General features: G+C 34.7%; 1 protein-coding gene across 1 annotated transcript in view; it reads left to right on the top strand.

Moving 5' to 3' along the window:
- The window catches only part of mxd1 (MAX dimerization protein 1), a 61,300-nt gene that overhangs the window by 30,444 nt on the left and 9,954 nt on the right, over positions 1-20,902 (top strand). Inside the window, exons 3-4 of the mRNA XM_087253293.1 lie at positions 736-765; positions 16,117-16,231. Coding sequence (XP_087109419.1) covers positions 736-765; positions 16,117-16,231 — 145 coding nt within the window. The remainder of the gene's footprint in view (positions 1-735; positions 766-16,116; positions 16,232-20,902) is intronic.

Here is a 20,902-nt window from a genome sequence, read left to right as displayed (position 1 = left end):
GCGCAAATTCACATACTTCAGCCTCCACATTAAAGTTCCTGAAAGCAAAGAAGGTCAAGGTGCTTCAGGATTGGCCCGCCCAGTCACCAGACATGAACATTATTGAGAATGTCTGGGGATAAAATGGAGGCATTGAAGATAAATCCAAAGAGTCATGGTGAACTCTGGGAGTCCTGCAAGAACACTCTTTGCCATTCCAGATGACTTTATTAAAGAATTATTTGAGTCATTGCAGAGATGTATGGATGCAGTCCTCCAAGTCCTCATGGGAGTCATACACAATAGTAATTTTTTTTCCACTGCACCATGACTTTTTATCCTATAAGTGACAAGACTGTTGTTATCGTTAAGTGACAAGACTGTTGTCTAGACAAAGTTAGACCTTACTGTCCTAATTAAATAAAGTTCAAGGCATGATCATATTCTAGAGGCCTGTGCCTTTCATATAAGCCACTTCTGATACCAATTGATCAACTAGATGTCAAGTTAATATTTGTTGTTCCTAAAACTTGGATATGCGACAAGACTTTTGTCAGGTAGGGTTTGTGTGTAACAAGTTCAAACAACACAGTGCTGTATTAATACCACCAACATCATGAATTCGATTCGCATGAACTGATAAAACAAACAAGGTTGCTTTGGATAAAAGCATCTGCCAGATGCATGAATGTAAATATAAATGAAATGATAAAGCAATTCCTAATATCTTCCTCTCTGTTTTTTTTATCTCTGCAGGTCTACACACAACGAGATGGAGAAGAACCGGTATGTCCATTTCACCTTCGTGTCATTGTCACAGTTGTTCGTTCTTATCTGTAAGCTTTGCCAGGATTATACCTCATTATATCCACACACATTTAGATTCAACTTCAGTAATTAAAAGCAGGGAATGTGACCGAACGTGGTCTGTTCATGTGTTCTGTTCATGTGAGTCCACTAGCACCAATATAGCACACTCTGAGATAAGTATTAAGGTCAGTGAGTCTGCTGATGTATCCATTCAGCTTTGACCTAGAGATAAACCCTCAATAAATGACCTGAAATTTTCAACTGGCTAATTTAGCAGGCTTAGCGTCTCCGTCGCCGGGCGCTCTGTGGTTTGGGTAACACACGCGCCAACCATCCCTGAGCTCAGCTTGCCGAATGCATTGAATAATACATGGCACGAGGCTTAGTAGTGAGCAAAACCAGGGTGTCTGGACTTTGACTTCTAAACTCCTAACAATGCAGAGCTTAAGTCGCACTCCCCTCCCATTCGTGCTTAGTAAAGTGTGTCCTTTCTGAATACATCAGACCAAACTCTGAGTTCACAGTGCTTCAGACATTGATCCAGTATTCGTTTCTGAAGAGCAGCTTTCAAGTACTGTTTAGAAATGGGGAAAAAAAACAGGCAAAGAAGGAAAGCAGGGCTCCCTGTGTCTCTGCTTTTGTTTCACACTGGCTCAAAATGGAGTCCAGGGTTGATATTCATAAAGCTACTCGTGTGGGAGTGCTTTTGTGATGCAGATTTGAAGAAATGGCCAGCGTGTCTGATGTGAGACCAGCACAGCTGTGTTGTGATGATTCATGTGGTTCAAAAAATATATATATAACAAGGCTAATGCTGTGGCCTAGCAGTTAATATGTGTGGTTCTGTCATGGTTTACACTTATTTCATACCAGTTTGAGTTTTTTGTTCTGTTGAAAACAAAAGCAGATTTGTAAACAAAAATTAGATGGGTAATTAGAGAGAATCTTTGAATGAACTACTCGTTTATAGGTACACTTTTTGGAAATAACCTTATTTTACATCTCCCCTAGACTTAAACAGTTGAGTTTTGACATTTTTAAATTCATTCAGCCGAACTCTGGTTATCGTGGGAGCATTTTTAGCTTAGCTTAGAATAATTCATTGAATTAGATTAGACCGTTAGCATCTCATTCAAAAAAGAGTTTTAATAAGACCAACAAAAGTTCCTTGATTGTTAATCTAGAATAAGAGTAAAGTTTCTAGCCATATCAGCCTAGAAATAAGCTACTTTTCATTTTCTGTAGGTTTATATTACTTGTGACCACAGTAGAGTCAAACTTTAAATAGAAAGATTATTTGTTTATTTATTTATTTATTTATTTATTTTGCATTGAGTGAAATGCAACTGGATTGAATAATTTATGTTAAGTAAAATGCTCCCACAAGACCCAGAGATTTGCTGAATGGATTTTAAAATGGTAAAACTCAACTGTTTAACTATTGGTGACTATTTCCAAAAATAGTGGACTGTTCCTTCAAGTCTTAATGCTTTTTCAGACGATTTCCATTCTTTCTCTTTTAATGAAATGGATTTTGTTACTTATGTTAATTTAGCAAGAATTCTCTAAATTGCGTAACATGGAAGTAAGGATATTTGTATTGTTACAAGTAATTTCTGATGTTTTACAGCACCACAAAAGAGAATCAAACTGATTGCTGGACTGGATCCAGTAATAGACCATGGACTGTAAATATGGCATTTAATAATTAGAATATGAGTTGAATTAATATTCTTGCTTGGGCTTTAAGAAGATATGTGCTATTAAGTCGCCAATATATACTTTAAAATGTTAAATAAAGGGTTCTTTTCAAATCCAGTCAACATTTAGGATGGCTGATGTGGCAGGACTAATAAACACTAATCCAGCCAGTGCTACAATCTACTTACAGAATCAGAAAAATCACAATTTAATATTTTTAAGAGAGAAACCGAGTGTTATTATATATAAATATATTTGGGGGTCATTAATTGTCACAATCATTTGGGATCCTTGTTTGCTTTCCTTCTCTCTCTTTATGTCAAGATGTGCAATAATATTCTAAAATTAGTGATATTTGTAATTTTTTGGGAAATTCTGCAAACTTGACAGCTTAATACGGCTTATTACAGCTGTGCCATCACAGGAGTAAGCTTTAAGCTTTTAAGAAATATATTAAATGCAATTGTTAATTGTAATTGTTTCACAGCATTATTTAATTTGAATCAATAAGTGAAGAGGCTTCTTGCAAATATATAAAATCTTGCCACAAACATCTTTTCAAGAACCAGTTGGGTGAGATAATGGCATACGATGCATTACTACTTTATAAAAAATAATAAAGCATCTTCAGTGTGAATCTGTTTTAAGCACATCTCTTTAATCTGTGTTTTTGTCCCTCAGGAAAAAAATGCTGAATATTTGTAAAAAAAAATAAAAAAAAATAAAAAAGCTTTGTTTGCACCTGGCTCTCAGTTTAACACTGTGCCATTTAGAAAAAAATCAGATGTTGTTTAAGTTAAAAATCTCACCTAAAATACCCCGCAGAAAGCCTGCTCTCGGTGTCATGTAAAATGTCACACACCTGCATCGTGTGAAACTCTAACATTTGTCCTAGTGACCTCAATGCCACACATGGCATGTGTTTTCACTCTGCAGCAGTTATGGGCCATATGTGACACAAACACGCACACACACAAAGGCAAAACGTACACACTGGTTTTTTATGAAGTTCTGGCTTTAAAGTTGTATATTACATAAAAATGGCAAATGAAATAAGATGAATGTAGAAACAACAAATTACATAATGAAACCGTTTGTAAATGAAAGAAATAATTGCCATTTTGAAAATAGTTGTACATACAAGATGCAGAATTGGTCACTCAAGACTTACACACTCTTATTTTTGAAAAGGGGAAAAAAGAAAAACCTATTCGTTACTCTTGTAATAATATTTTGATGATAAAATGGTGTTTTATTTTGGAAGCATTTTAAGGGAAATATTTAAAAAGGTGTCCTCCGGAGGAATTTTTGAATATTTATCATTAATCAAACTAAAGGATTATATATGACTCTTTTCAGTGTTGTTGTTTTTTGTACAAAAAATGTTTATTAAGAAGCCGATATGATTGCATGCATGTTATATACTGTATAGTTAGCACAGGTTTTGCTCCGTATAGTCAGTGCTGCTGATATGAAATAAATAAATACATAAATAAATAAACAAATAAATAATTTAAAAATATCTAAATAAGTGAAAAAACATATAAATAACACATAAATTAATAAATACATAAATAAATAATTAAATATCCAAATAAATGAACAAATAAATAAATATACCCAAATAAGTAAGCAAATCAAATAATCAGTCAATCAATACATAAATAAAAAATACCTAAATAAGTAAACAAGCAAACAAACAAATAAACAAAACGTAAATAAATACATGAACAAATAAATAATTAAATGCACAAATAAGTGATCACATAAACAAATAAATAATGCGTATATAAATAAATTAAATACCTAAATAAGTAAACAAATAATACATAAATGCATACATACATACATACATACATACATACATACATACATACATACATGCATACATAAACAAATACAAAACACCTAAATAAGTAAACAAATAAATAAATAATACGTAAATAAATACATAAACAAATAAATAATTAAATACTTAAGTAAACAATAAATAAATTAATAAATACCTAAATAAGTAAACAAACAAATAAACAATGCTTGCATAAATAAATACATACAGGCATACATATAAATAATTAAACTTAATTAAAAAAAAAAAGAATATATGTTTGTTCTCTAGATAGACTTCACATACCTGTGGCCAGTTTGACTTGTGAGAGGGTTTTAGATCTGTAACCTGAGCTCCAGGCCGCCGCAGATGCCTTTGCGTGTACAGTTCTTCCAGCAGGGTTAAGACAATTACTTCGAGGTTAGAGGTCAAAGGCCAGGAGAGGACGGTGATTTATGATAAAAGTCATATGGCTTGAATGGAGAGAGTGTGACCTGTTTAAAGAGCAGGTATGTGGGGTCTCTCAAAACTATAGGGTGGTATTCCTTTTGCAGAGAGAGTGTTTTTATATTTTATTCTGAACCGTTACGATCCTGCAGGTGGGCCATGAGATCGCTTAAAATTAACTCTCAATATTATACTATAATTTTATTATTTAATTAATATGCTATATTAAAATGATTAAATGCAGTTTCTCCTGTTTTCTGATCGATTACATCAAACTCGGCGCAAAAACTGTTTCATCATTACGTCTGCAACTACACGTAGTCTGTTCATTTACAAAATTATGCGTAAAGTGAAAGTGTCTCTATGTGTATTTTTGTGTAAACTATATACTATATTTGCGTAGTTGTCCAAATTAATGTCCTGTGAGTGTTTTATAACGGACACAAGCCTATACAAAAGCATCAAGTGAGGCTTATTGGTGTTTCTGCCATAGAATGTAAAATAAACTTGCATATGAGCTTCAGACACGCTCTGGCGGAGCTGTTCACTGTTCCTGTCAGCAATCTCCCAATAATATCCAGCTGCAAACTCAACCGCCATAAGAATTATACGTTTCAACAGATTTAGGGTGTTTTAATGTATTTTACATTTGTCTATTTTTGAATAGTAGATATTTAATAGTAGATATTCCGTCAGTTCAGTTTAAAATAGAAGCTGGTCTTCTGCAATATATATACAGTATATATATATATATATATATATATATATATATATATATATATATATATATATATATATATATATATATATATATATGTGTATACACACATACACACACGCACACACACACATACACACATACATACATACATTCATACATAGATATATACATACATACATACATGCATACACATACATATAAATGTATCATATTTTTTCTTGTTTAAATATTTCACAAATGTATGTCTGATAATATTTGTTCTTCTGGAGAAAGTCTTATTTGTTTTTTGTTTTCTTTCGGCTAGAATAAAAGCAGTTTTTTACTTTTTAAACACCATTTTAAGGTTTTTAAGGGCTAAATTGTTAACCCCTTTAAGCGATATATATATTTTTTGATAGTCTACAGAACAAACCATCATTATACAATAACTTGCCTAATTACCCTACTCTGCCTAGTTAACCTTATTAACCTATTTAAGCCTTTAAATGTCACTTTAAGCTGTATCAAGTCAATTATTATGCACTGGCATCATGGCAAAGATAAAATAAATCAGTTATTAGAAATGAGTTATTATAACTATTATGTTTAGAAATGTGTTTAAAAAAATCTCTCAGTTAAACAGAAATTGGAGAAAAACTAACAGGGGGGCTAATAATTCTGACTTCAACTGTTTATTAATATATTTGTTATTAAATAAAGGTTTAAATGAGCATTTCATAAAAACATTTTAGAGAAATGTCAGACAGGTGGGCCTTCAAAAATTAATCAGAGAAAGAAAAGGGCCTTGAAGTAAAAAAGGTTGAGAACCCCTGCTTTTCAAGTTTAAAAAAGACCTTTATTTATTCTCGTAATGTATATAAACCTGTAATTGATTGGATTTACAGAAATGTTGCTCTATTGTGATGTATAGTTATCAGTATATGAGATGACTTGTATCATATGCGCTTTTGTCATATCACTCAGCCATGTACTCATACTCTGAATTTTTTTCCCAAGCAAATTGACTGATTTTGATTTTCAATTTGAATATTCAGCATTTTTGTTACACAGTTTACACACTTTGTACTATAATCACAGTGCGAGTTTGTAGCAGTTACGTCCTGAGAACAGAAACTGTGTTATTTAAAAAAAAAAGAAAGAAAAAACTATGTTCAGATTAATGAGCGGAATACTACTTTTCAGAAGTCTTAAATTAGTAAAATTATATAAACAGATATTTTCATGCTTACCCAGTGTGTATTTGACCAAAGCTTAAATCAGTAAGCTTAAATCAATAGCTATGTTGTGAAAATACAATGGAGATTTTTCAGTTATTGCTGCATAATATTGTTGTTTCAGCATTTCATTTGCAGTGGTCACGTCACTGAAGGGTTAACAGCTATGTTTCCATCTAACTATTTTAATGCGCATTTTGCTCTATTGCAAAAAAAAAAAAGATTAATTGAAACACCAACATGCACATACATACTGAAATTGCGCATGAAAAAACCTATGGGCCCAAATGATTAGGATAAACATTTTATCCGATGAGAAAAAATGCACATAAACTATGATGGAAACACATTTACTGATTAAATTCCAGCATGCGCTTCAAACAAATCATGTGCTTTTGTTGGCAATTTATACAGCGCAATTGCAATCCGCTTTCATGGTGGAACTGTGGCGTGATAGAATGACATTAATGGACGAACCAGTGGACCAACCTCATTGTAAAATATCTGAAATGTTGTTTTGATCATTGTAAATTTCTTCGTTATTACCAAAGTTCGATATTACCTCCTAGAATGGTCTTGAGCAGCTGTGCTCCAAAAGCCAGTTTTGACTGCATTAATTGGGATTTAACCTTTATTTTGAGACACGCAAGTATATTATTACATAAGAAAAAAGCCCACTGTGTCTTCTCTTAAATTTATTATTCAGTCTTTTTCGTTTTTGATTTTTCGCACTAGTTTATCAGAAAGAACGATTTTGTTCTCGTTGACCTGTTGGCTGGTAATATTGGTGCCTAATTCTCAAATTAATTTGCAATTTAGTTTGCATATTTGAATGGAAACACAGCTAATGTTAACCACAGTTCAGAATGCATGTGGTTTATGGATCATTTGCGAACATATGAGAGTGAAAGTTTATGATTTGACTGTGTTTTAAAGCTTGGGTAAACATTTCGAGTGAGTTTAAATAGGCACAAGAAACAATGTGTGTATAGGCCTGTCAAGATATCTATTTATTTGTGGTACGATATATAGCATAGATCGTAAACTTGATTCCTGGAGGGTCAAATTTGCTCCAACCCTAATTAAACTCAGCTAATCCAAGGTGTTCAAGACTACTAGAGACTATTAAGTAGGTGTGAGTTGGAGGTGGTTGGAGCTAAACTATGCAGAGCTGTGGCCTTCCAGGAATTGAGTGTGAGATTGTTAATCTATAGCAACAAAATGTATTGCGATAAACAATGTTATTGTCATTTTAGGACCATTTTTTTTGCCAACTATATTTATTAACATTTTTTGCAGATACAATATCATATACATACAGAAATAAGTAATACACTGTTCTGCTTTTTCACAACTAAGAAACAATAACCATCAAAAAAATATATATATAGTTATAAAATGACACAATAAATGTAAAAAAATAATAAATAATAAATATATAAACAACAACAGCAAAAAAAGAAAGAAAAAAAACTAACTACAAAAATAATAAATAAATAATAATAAAAATATAAAAAAAAAACCTAAAAAAAAATTTAAAAATAAAAACCTTTATTCCTCTTCTGCTTCAAGATCAATAGTGTCAATGTAGTGTTCAACAAGGGTTTCCATGTTTTGTAAAAGGATTTTAAAGACCCTTTTAATGAAAACCTAATTTTTTCCAATTTTAAACACAAAAAAAATTATTTTATCCATCTGTCATGTGAAGGTGGAGATGTTTGTTTCCATTTAAGGAGGAGAATAAGCCTCCTAGCCAATAATGTAGTAAAAGCCACAACGTTCTGTATTGTTGAAGGCAAATTTGGCTCAAAAGGAATTCCGAATAGTGCTGTTAGAGGGTTTGGAGTGGCTGATATGTTAAAAGTTTTTTCAAAAGTATTGAATATTTTAGACTAAAACACTGTCAATTTTCGACAAGACCAGAACATGTGTGTGTGATTTGCTGGAGATTGTTGACACCTATTACAAGTATTATTTCTATTTGGGTATATTTTGGCTAATCTGGCATTAGTGTAGTGTGCTCTGTGAAAAATCTTAAACTGCATTAAACTGTGTCGGGCACATATAGAAGAACTGTGTACAAGATTGACTATATAATCCCATTCTATTTCACTGATGGTGATCCCCAACTTTTGTTCCCATGTATTCTTGGGTAATTTTAGGACCATTTTGACACTGTAATAGCATCATAATGCAAGTACAAAAAAAGCCTGAAGAATGTTGCATAAAATGTGTAAATATTTTTCAGATTTTTATTTTTTTTTGTGTGTGTTAAGGACAGGATTTAGTAGACTTCAGTAGCTTTAAAACGGCACTTTTGATTCTTGCTTAAGAACACTATTAGTTTTTCAAAGCACAAATAAAAAGATCTTACTGACCCTACATTTTTTAGACAGTAGTTTGAGGAGAGACTGCAAAAAGAAAGAGAAACTAACCTGCAACAGCCAGTGTGCGTAAATGACAGACAGCACACACACACACCGTCTGTATTTGCTTAACAAACAGCAGGCCACTCAGGTTATGTCACCACAGATTCTCAAGTTATGTAATAGTATTCCTGACCTTCGGACCAGTTGACCTTATACTGTATGAAGCTGCAAACATTGGCCTTTGTCTGGGTGTGTTTGTGTGCAGAGGCAAGTGAGCACACACACACACACAACCTGTCCTTCAGCAGTCCGCTATTGCTCTCATTTACACCATGTTTGCACCTTCATATTGCTTTGAACCGCTCTTTTTCATGTTTTTTTTTATTAATTTGTTGAAATAAATCTATAAACAGTTTCAAAACACAATCAAGTACAACTTTAATATTTTATTTAGGTTCAGATTATTTCTCATTGTTTAGTTTTAAGTTTTGTAAGTAAATTCTAATTAACTAAAACAAAAAAATGACTACCATAAAGATTATTTTTACAGCAATTCTCATTACAACGTAAATTGCCTTGTTTGTGGTTATCTGGTATCAGTACTTTACTCCATTAATTATTTTTGGACAACTTTTTACGTTTACTCCTTATATTTTCTACTCCTTCGGTTTTTAAATCAGGCTCGTTACTTTCGTTTCTATGTGTTTTGTTATGCAATCTATATTATTTCTTGTCATTGAGCAATTTGACCGCCTTTTTGATTCTGTTGAACTATTTTTTGCCATTGCGCACTGCAATGCACAGCTTTTTCAACCTCTGATCTCGCACTGTAGGTTTATTTATTTAAGCTCACCATGGGAACAGCTAACGTGGATGAGAGAGGGAGTCCAAGTCATGTTTATACTGGGTAATAAGATTTTTTGGTCAGTCGGATCACAGGTAAAACAAGATATGCATTCCTGTTCAAATCTGGTATTTAAATGGGGTTAAAGTCTTTTGTCCTCGTCTGACTGTGGTGTACTGTACATCTCTGATCTTTCAATCTAATACCGCGGAGAGAAAAAAAACTAACAATCATGTGCTTTTTGTCAAGGTTTGCTCAGTTACTACTATAGCAATTAAATACCTACGAGTACGTTATGAGTTCATATTTCCTAGAACATAATTTATACCGTTTTATAGTTTCAACATGTATATTATGTATATAAACAGTTGTCTTCATTTAAATTTGTTCGATATATTGTTAGAACAACATCACAAGTATTTATACAGGGTGATTTATGAATACAAATATAACGTGAAGGAACAGGAATTTATCATGTGCAAAATGATGATGCAAAACTGTATTAACAGCATTAATAACTTTATGAGATAAATAAAATACACGCAGTACTCTGAAAACAAACAAAACGAAAAACAAACTGTGAAATTGCATGAACTGCGTAAGTGTACTGTTTGAAAAAAATGAGGAACTTTAGCACAATGCAAAAAATAATCTGTAGTCAAACACATTCAGTGTTTATTTTATTTAAAGGAAAAAAAACCAAAATATGTTTTGGACAAAATGAAGTGTTAAATTTTGGACATTTATTAGTATATATTAGAAGAATTAAGTTTTAGAATATACGAATGAGCATGGCAGCTCTTCTTAAGAGTCGTAAAATTGAATTTTATGTCCAGTTGAGGATTTTTGAGTGGTGCTGTTTGACAATATTGTAGAGTGATGTTGCTTGGCTACTTTGCTGCTGAAAATTGGCAAGAAATATTTTTACAAAAAATTAGAAATGCAAGTTATTTTGTATAAATGTATACATGATGTGCTGTGTAGTTACCACCGTGAAACTAAAACAGGTATAACAATGAATACTTTTAATTTGAGTACAAATTTTAGGCCGTAGTTTACTTTTACTTGAGTACAAAAGTGTTGTCAGTACTTCATCTAATACCAGAGTTGTTTTAAACAGTAAACCGAGTATCTGTACTTCTACTTGAGTGGAAGGATGTGTGTACTATTGCCATTGGGTTACATTGTGTTCCTAAATCAGTATATGTACATAAATCATAAATTAGTTTATTTTTATTAATTTTTAGAATATTAATTTTAAGGTCATTTTATTTTTAGTACATTATAATTATTAATTAGCTAATTGTTTTAGTAAGTTAAACTAATACTAGCATGATTGCTGCTTTAACATTATTATTAAAGTGTTATATATATATAATAGGGGGGCATAGATAATATATTTTTTTTTTTATCTAGATTATTCATTTGAATTCTGCCGAAGGCATTCAGAATATGTGGGCTACCCTACTCTGAGAACAGGTTTCTCAAGCCAGGTGGCGCATTAGACCAGGGGCTCATCTCCTGTTTCCAAAATGCATCACAAACTGCTTGAGAAACTACTATGGTAATTGGTGATGAAAATAAATAATGTTCAATCAGATGTACTTGTGATTACTAAATGTTTTATTCAGGTAAAATGAAGTTTTAACTGTAGGCCTACATAAGCTCCAAAAAGCGTTTTTTTTTTTTTTTTTTTTTTTGATCACCTTAATCCGACTAAAGTCATAACTGAACTAAACAGAAATGGAATTAAGACATGTGGAGTATGATTTAATTCAGAAGGTACTTTTTTGTCAGACGGCTCACCGGTCAGGTATACAGTACATCCGCAATAAAATGTCAAGGTGAAAGTCATCACAGCTTGTGTAGAATAGACTCAGATCCCAACCCAACTTTGAGAATAGCTTTACGGCAATTAATATATATATATATATATATATATATATATATATATATATATATATATATATATATATATATATATAATTTGTATCTAATAATCATATAGGCAAAGATTAATTAAATCGTTCATGCGTCTATTATATATATTTTGTATATGGGATACACGCGCGCGCACACAAAAGCAAAATTATACAAAACTATTTTGTTTATAGATTTTTTAATTGATTAAATTGTTACATATTTCATATCTAAATAAAAATAAAATGTTCTCTAATATATGCATGTCTGTGTGTATTCATATATATGAATTTACCCAGATCCCAACCCAACTTTGAGAATAGCTTAACGGCAATTAATCTATATATATAATCTATATCTATATATATATATATATATGTACAAACAAATTTACACAGTACACACACACACATATTTAAAGTAACAACAGATGTGAATTTTGGGTATGATTATTCACAATACATTTTTGCCTAGCACTATAGTATAATATAATACAATTTGTGTGTGTGTTGGAAGTCACTACAGGCCTGAAATATTTTCCTTAACATCAATCCTGTGTTTGCAATCTCACAATTTGCATGATCTTCTCGTCATTTGCATTTGGCAAAAATGACACCTTTTGTTTTTGCATCCTCTCATGCGACTTTTGCTGTTTAAATGAGTACACGCTAAACTGTAGTGGCTTCCAGAGAGCTGCCCACCTCCAGCATGGACACTTCTCTGTTGGCAGAACACGCAGACGCAGTAAAATAGTTGGGTTGTGACCTACGCCTCCATACAAATACAGCAGCAGCAGAGCAAAACTGTCTGCAGTTTCTGGCAGGTTGCATAACCGGTCATGTGTTTGCTGGCACCATCACCACCACACCCAGCAGCTGCACACACACAGACACAGGAGGTCTAAGTAGTGTTCAAGGGATGAACTTAATGCTCATTATTTAAATAGCATGTTTATTTGTTGGATCGATGCCATTAGATGTCAATGTAAGAATGTTAGTAACTTGTTGCGTTGTGCTTTTTTTAATGGTTCTGAGAAATTCAACCTCTCTTTTGTAAATAATTTAGCATTTTATGAATAATTATATATATATATATATATATATATATATATATATATATATATATATATATATACATTCATGGATATATAAATGATTTTATTATTTCTTGTGTAAAGGAGTGTATATTTTTCTGTAATTGTATCAGGGTTCCCACGCTTCTTGACAGTACTTAAATTTCAGACATGTATTAAAAGCCTGCAAAGACCTTAAAAACAAAGCAAAGTCCTTGAAAGTGCTTGAATTTAAAGAGCCCATATTATGCATTATAAATGGTAATATTTTGGTGTTAAGGGTCTCCAACAACAGGCTGATATGCATGCAAGGTCAAAAAACACTTTCATTGTTTTATAATATGCATTTATTTTTACCTAATTATCCAAATGACTTTCATATGATTTGTTCAGCGATTCATTTGTTCCCAAACCCCTCTTTAGCCCGATGCTAATCTGCGCTGATTGGTCTGATGACCCAGTCTGTTGTGATTGGTCCACTGCGTTCAGCGCGAGACATGACCAGCACAGCTTATCTACAATTTTGAAGTACTCAGAGTGCAGAGTGTATGCGGGAGCCCAGTGCAGGAGTGCATTAAAGCAATGCAGTTCAACACCAGCTTATTGCTCTATTCTTAACCATGATAGCTGAACTATTTTTGAAAATTGACCGCCGCAAGTGTGTTGGTACAGCACATGGTGGCCTTAGCTATGACCAATGGCAGTGGATCGTGAGTTTACAAACGCATTTAAATCTGTAAACAAAGTGGCACGAGTTGCGTTTTTAACATGACTTTAGAGGAAATATGATAATCTATAGAGTCAACCGGATACAGTACAAGTGGTTACAAGTAACAAAACGCAATGAAATGCATAATTTGCAAGCTAGAGAAAACAAAGAGGCAACCATTTTAATTGCATTTACTTGCACTTGTGAAATAGGTGAAGAAACTGGTTCATAAACTGTGTACTGTAAAGTTCCTGTCAAGCTCTGACAAAGTCCCATACAACAATAGTCATTTCTGATCCTTCCTTTTACAAATGGCTGATGAATCTCCCGTTGTAAGTTTGTAGATTGCTGAAGCACTCGTCAGAAACATTACGAGAACACAACACAAGGCTGGGGCTATAATGCTAAGGTATTTATTGAAACATTCCAATAATCCAACCGTGAAGAGATGAAGGCATGAACAAGCATCTTCATCTCTTCCTCTGACACAATATCTGATTTTTGCGATGTTTCTCAGATTAAAAAGCATGTATGAACAACAGACTTAACATGGCTATTTAAACAAAGAGCTCGATCAAAGATGACACCAAGATTTCTAATATCACTGCAATTTGAAGATGACAAGCCCCCCAAAGCTTGCCTGATCATTGGGGTGATGCTATCTGGAGCAAAAATCAGCATTTTAGTTTTATCTGGGTTCAGTTGCAAAATATTGTCTGCCATCCATTTGTTAATGGAGAAGAAACAATCCTGCAAAAGAGACAGTTTGTCCAGCCTGTCAGGGCTAAAAGAAAAATATAATTGTACATCATCTGCATAGCAAGAAGTATGGTGATGGTAATGATATAGGACTGAAGTTTTCAAGCTTAAAAATATCCCAAATGTTCATGAACTCAATTATATATTCATTAACAGAGTTCATTTGACACCCTAACATCTGAAAAAGATTTACAGAAACTCCTCAGATTTTTTTGTTTTAACTGTAAAAAAAATCCAAAGGGCCATTTGTTCACTGTGTCTGGTATTGTGACAAAATCATTTTTTTTTTTGGAAGAAAATACAATACATTGTATCTCCTACAAGGACTCTTTAAGATCAAATTTAGTTTATCTCTGGAATTTTAACTGTTATATGGTGGAGTAAAGCTCAAATAAAAATCTTCTTTTACAGAGAAGAACCTCACATAAAACATTGCAAAAAAATCTGTCTGCAAGTAATCATTTATTGTAATGTAATGTATGTAATGTAATGTGTATTTATATAGCGCATTTATTGTGTATGGCCATACACCCAAAGCGCTTCACAATCATGAGGGGGGTCTCTCCACACCACCACCAGTGTGCAGCATCCACTTAGATGATGCGACTGCAGCCACAGGACAACGGCGCCAGTGCGCTCACCACACACCAGCTATTGGTGGAGTGGAGAGACAGTGATAGAGCCAATTCAGTGGACGGGGATGATTGGGAGGCCATGATCGTATGGGCCGATAGAGGGACTTTGGCAAGGACACCAGGGTTACACCCCTACTCTTTCACGAGAAGTGCCATGGGATTTTTAATGACCACAGAGAGTCAGGACCTCGGTTTAACGTCTCATCCGAAAGACGGCGCCCACTGACAGTGTAGTGTCCCCTTCACTTTTACTGGGGCATTAGGACTCACTTAGACCTCAGGTTGAGCACCCCCTGCTGGCCTCAATAACACCACTTCCAACAGCAACCTAGTGTTCCCTAGTGGTCTCCCATCCAGGTACTAAACAGGCTCAGCCCTGCTTAGCTTTAGTGAGTAACCGGTCTTGGGCTGCAGGGTGATATGGCTGTGGCCATATCATTTATTAAAACAATAAAATTATAAGGCTATAAATTATTAGAACAAACACAGATTAATTATCATTAATTAATTAACAGTAGCATTGTAAATTATTATCGACTAGTTAACCGGGTAGTTTATCTGGCAAAGAAATGTATACTTTTATTGTGGTCATCTCTTCAGGTACTCTGCTTTAAAATTTGCTTGTCTCAAGTATGTATGCTATGCTATTTCCACTTGAGAAACCTATGACATATATCAAAAGTGCCATAATATGTGGCAGCTATGGATATCTTTTTGGCATTACATTAATAATTTCTCCTGATTTTCTATTCAATGGTACATATTTATCCCCTAGCCTGACTGTATGATCCTGTTTACTTATTTGTATATTTCAAATTTTTGTGTGGGCTAATGTATTAAAATAACTGATGATTAATAAAAAAAAAAGACAAAACCACTATAAAATGTACAATAAAACTAGTTGGTACTTAATTCTCCAAGTCTTACTCTGCCTTCATGTGAGGAGCCAACTCTAAAATGTTAACAGTGCAGGTCACATTCCTCTGTAATTTCTTTCTATAATTCATGTCGCTGCCGCTGCGTGTTGAAAGCATTGCATTGAAAGCAGTTGCGGTTCCTTTATGACTCACTCTGTCTGTTTTTGTCTGTCTTTCCTTATGTCGCTCAGGAGGGCACATTTACGGCTGTGTTTGGAGCGCTTGAAATCCCTCGTGCCCTTAGGACCAGAGTCAAACAGGCACACAACCCTCAGCCTGCTCATGAGGGCCAAGGAACACATCAAGGTATGTGCCAGCAGACTCTGTGTGCTTCATGTTCAGTGGCATGAAAACAAGATGTTCAAGCAGTAAGTCATGAGAGGCAGGTAGTGATTGTAATTGTAGGGATTGTACCGTGGTTAAGTGGCGTTGTTGGGCACAACACCTGGAGTGCATGAAAACTCCAACACACTTAAAGTACAATTGAAATGTAACATAAAAAGTACATATGATTTTGTTTGCTCATGTTGCTTGTTGTGTGGTCAACAATTCATCTGTGCATGTCATTAGGATGAAAAAAAACCTAGTTTGACCTTTTAATCTTTAAAGAGCCCATATTATACATGAAATAGGGCCATATTTTGGTTGTAAGGGTCTCCAACAACAGTCTAATATGCATGCGAGGTCAAAAAACACGTTCATTATCTTGTAATCTGCATTTATTTTTACCTAATTATCCCAGCGACTCCCAAATGAATCGTTCAGTGATTTGTTTGTTCCCAAACCCCTCCTTAGCGCGAAGCTAATCTGCGCTGATTGGACCGATGACAGTCTGCTGCGATTGGTCGATACTGACTGCCTTCAGTGCGAGACAGAGTGAAATGCCCAGCAGCTAATCAACAATATAAAATTAGTCACAGTGCATACACGCTTCATAGTGTAAGGCTTGGATTTTGGCTGCCAGTGGGTGAATGTAAATACAGACGATGGATTTGAAAATACTGATGACTAACTATTTTATTGAGCAAAAACTCCAAGAAATGGCGAGGAGATCTCCTAGCTTGTTACACTCTGCTCTTTTCACACGCGCACACACACAAGCACACACATTGCCCTCCTCCTCGGACAACACAGTGCGCACACACACACACATTATCTTCCTCCACGGAGGTCCGTAAACAAAGCGTCACGCGTCGCGTTTTAACGTGGCTTTACACGCGATATAAGAATATAGCGAATTAACCTGATACAGTACATGCGGTTACAATTAACAAATCACAACTAAATACATTTGCAAGCTAGAGTAAACAAGGCACCAACTTTAATTGCATGTACTTACACTTGAGAAATGGAGGAAGAAACCGATCCAGGTTCTGAGATAGTCCATCAGTAGTCTTTACTGATCCTTCCTTTAACAAACGGCCGATGAAGTATTCTTTGTAGCATGTAGTTTCCAGAAGCACTCAAACTGCTCAAGGCTGGGCTAATGTTGAGGGTTCATTTTTAGGTAGAGACTCAATAATATCCATCTGCACATTGCTACTTCATTTGACCGACGTGTTTGTGTGTGTGTGTGTGTGTGTGTGTGTGTGTGTGTGTGTGTGTGTGTGTGTGTGTGTGTGTGTGTGTGTGTGTGTGTGTGTGTGTGTGTGTGTGTGTGTGTGTGTGTGTGTGTGTGTGTGTGTGTGTGTGTGTGTGTGTGTGTGTGTGTGTGTGTGTGTGTGTGTGTGTGTGTGTGGCGTGTGGCTTTTTCTGTGTTAGAGGGCAGGGCCGCATGTTTCAAATCTCCCGGGTTTGCGCGCGCAACTACTTGGTCTCGTTTTCACGTCATGGCGAAACACCTAATTATTCGTTATCAAGACGATTCGTTTGAAACACTATGAGTCGACTCTTTTATAGATGAATCAACAGTTTTAAACACTGTTAGGTGGATATTTTACTTCACTGATATTTCAGCTGTGCTACACACTACATGGAAGGGCATTTTCAAAAACCCATAATATGGGCTCTTGAATTGAAATCTTAAAAAGAACTTCCTGTTTGTTAAATTCAAGGTATTGGGCGTGGCTAACATACTAAACCACGCCCCTCCAGCTGTCAGTTTTGACAACAAACAGAAATGGTAAGCAGGAGGAGTCTGTTAATTTGTAGTATCTCTTCCCAAACCCTATTCCTAATTTTTCTAAATGAATTGCCTACTTTACTACACCCAATTAGCTCCCAGTAGAAAAAAAAACAGGCCACAATCACAAATTTTTTCTCATTTAATATTTTAATTCATTAGGAACTGCGTCACATTAGGTTCATGCAGACTTTAAACCACCTTCATTCAGATGATCTCTCGGTCTGGAGGGAGCACTTTTAGGGCCTACTCACACTATGCCATCCGTACCGTGCCCAGGCCCGTTTCCCGGATCGTTTGAGAAGTGTGAGTGCGCTGAATCGCGCTCAAGCACGGTTCACTTGGCCGGCCCTGGCCCGGTTGGAAGAGGTGTGCCTGAGCGCGGTACACTTGGGCTCTGGCGCGGTACGCTTGTGTGTGAGCGCAAAACGCGCCAAAGCCCGAAACCGAAACCGAAAGCGAGACGTGACTTTTAAGGGACTGTTTGATATGGATTTATTAATCATTCTTACTGTTCAGTGAACGCAAACTGCCGTAGTTTATTAAAGACGCAAACTCCTCACAGCACGACAGCTGCGCGCTTCAGCAGACCTCCTCATTCCTGCAGCACGAGGGCTTAATGATTGTTTATGAGCGCCAAAAGTGGCGGATCTGTTCGGCGAAATATCTGACTGCGTGTCACCGCATCCCTAAGAACTGTTTGGCGAAATATTTGACGGCATATCAAACGACTGAAACGATATAACTAGAGAAATCTCCACTGTGCTACTGAGTGAGAGCGTATGGCAAGCCGTTTTAGCATTTAAACCTTGTTCTGACTATCCATAAATATATTTAGAGATATCTCTAATTATATTTTGACTAGTCATACTTATAATTCGACTAGTCAGAATGACAATTAGAGATACCTGCAATTACAATTGTACTAGTGCGAAATCAGATATTATGACTATATTATACGTCTATATTATGACTAGTCATATTCCTCCATTGAAAAAATATTTGCAGATATCTCTAACTGAGTTTTGACTTGTCAAAAATCCAATTCAAGATATCTACAACTGTTATTCGACTATTAGTAAATTAATTAGAGATCTTCAAATATATTTGTAAATATCTCTAAATATGATGAATTAAAGACATCTCCAAATGTATTATGACTAGTAAAAACTCAGAGATATCTCTAATTACAATTGTGACTAGTCAAAACTCATTTAGAGATATCTGCAACTATTTTTTTAATGGAGGAATATGACTAGTCATAATATATTTGCAGATATCTCCAATCTGATTTCGTACTAGTACAATTGTAATTGCAGATATGTCTAATTGTCATTCTGAGTAGTGGAATTATAATTATGACTAGTCAAAATATAATTAGAGATATCTCTAAATATATTTATGGAGTCAAAACAAAGATTTAAATGCTAAAAAGGCTTGCCATAGAGGGCGCTTCTGAACAGCGCAGCAGCGATGACGTAAGCGTGCCGAGGCCCGATATGGTGTGAGCGCGGGCCGTCGGGGGAGACGGGAGGGGGGACAAGCATGCTTTGGCCCGGTTCAAGGCAACTGTACCTAGTGTGAGTACGGCCTTAGCTTAGCTTAGCTTAGCTTAGCATAGATCATTGAATTGGTTTAGACCAGTAGCATCTTGTTAAAATTTAGTTTTGAAAATCGGTTTGATAATTTTCCTGTTTAAAGCTTGAATCTTCTGTAGTTACACTGTGAACTAAGAAAAAAATTATAAACACTGAATTGGTGAATAACTGCTTACTGGTTTAACTTTACAGGGGTGCGTTTCTCAAACACTGATGTAACTCGTGGCTGAACTATTATAGTACAGTGCAACGTTTGGGAAAGGAACAATGTAGTGGCGAGTGTTTCCCAGAACCCATAGTTTCTCTGTCGCAGATCTTTCATTTGAACCACGTTGGTTATAATGCAAAACGCCCATAATGATGCTCTAAACGGGATGGAGTAACTACTTTTTTTAGAGAAGAACCCCATCATTTCTTTGTGCAAATTATATTGTTTTACACGCACACGCATTTAAACTATATACATATTTTTTGTAAAAACATGCACTCTTTTCCGTATTAATAGAAATATATGTAAATGGCACATATAGGGCCTCTGTTTACTTTACAAATATTATTGAGAATATTACATATTCTATTCTAAGACATGAAATCACTTACAAAAGCGAACATGAATTCAACTTTAATGCTTTTTTATTTTTAATTATTTCAAGTTTAAATGTTAGAATGTTCTAAATGAATAGGGAATAGGGGGAATAAGTAGGAATAGCACAGAGCCAGGAACAATGTCTCTAACTACAGCTCCAGAGTAGTAGTTGCAAGCGTACAAGTTTGTGACGCAGTGTGAAAATGTTCGTTGGAACGATGGAATTGGGAAACGCCAAATCAACAAACTATGTTTGCAACCACGGAACTTGAGAATTAAGTTGGCTAACAATGGCTTTTGGAAACACACCCCAGTTCAGCAATACATACTACAGAGTCTTTGTAATGTGTTTCAGCAGTGCGTTTTTAATTTTTTAATAATGTTTTGAAACAATTCTCAGAAAATTCTTTATCCAGGCGTTTAATTACAATTATAAATGATATTTACAATAAAGAAAGCTGTATATTCCATTGAAACTGTAATTTTATTTTATTGTTTTATTGTAATTATGAGCTTGCTTGCTGGCTTTTATCTATTGCAGTGATGTGGGACTGACGTTTTCTGATATTTTTTAATTTCAGTTTGGGACTGATATTAAGTCACCATTAATATTTATGACAAAACAATTTCACAACCACGATTAAGTAGTAATATTGTAATAATAAAATATG

This window comes from Danio rerio, chromosome 5 (genome assembly GCF_052040795.2).
Source record: "Danio rerio strain M-AB ecotype USA chromosome 5, GRCz13ab, whole genome shotgun sequence".
NCBI classification, from domain to species: Eukaryota; Metazoa; Chordata; class Actinopteri; order Cypriniformes; family Danionidae; genus Danio; species Danio rerio.
The sequence above is the reverse complement of the archived record's forward strand: the minus strand, read 5'-3'. Positions and strand labels throughout refer to the sequence as shown.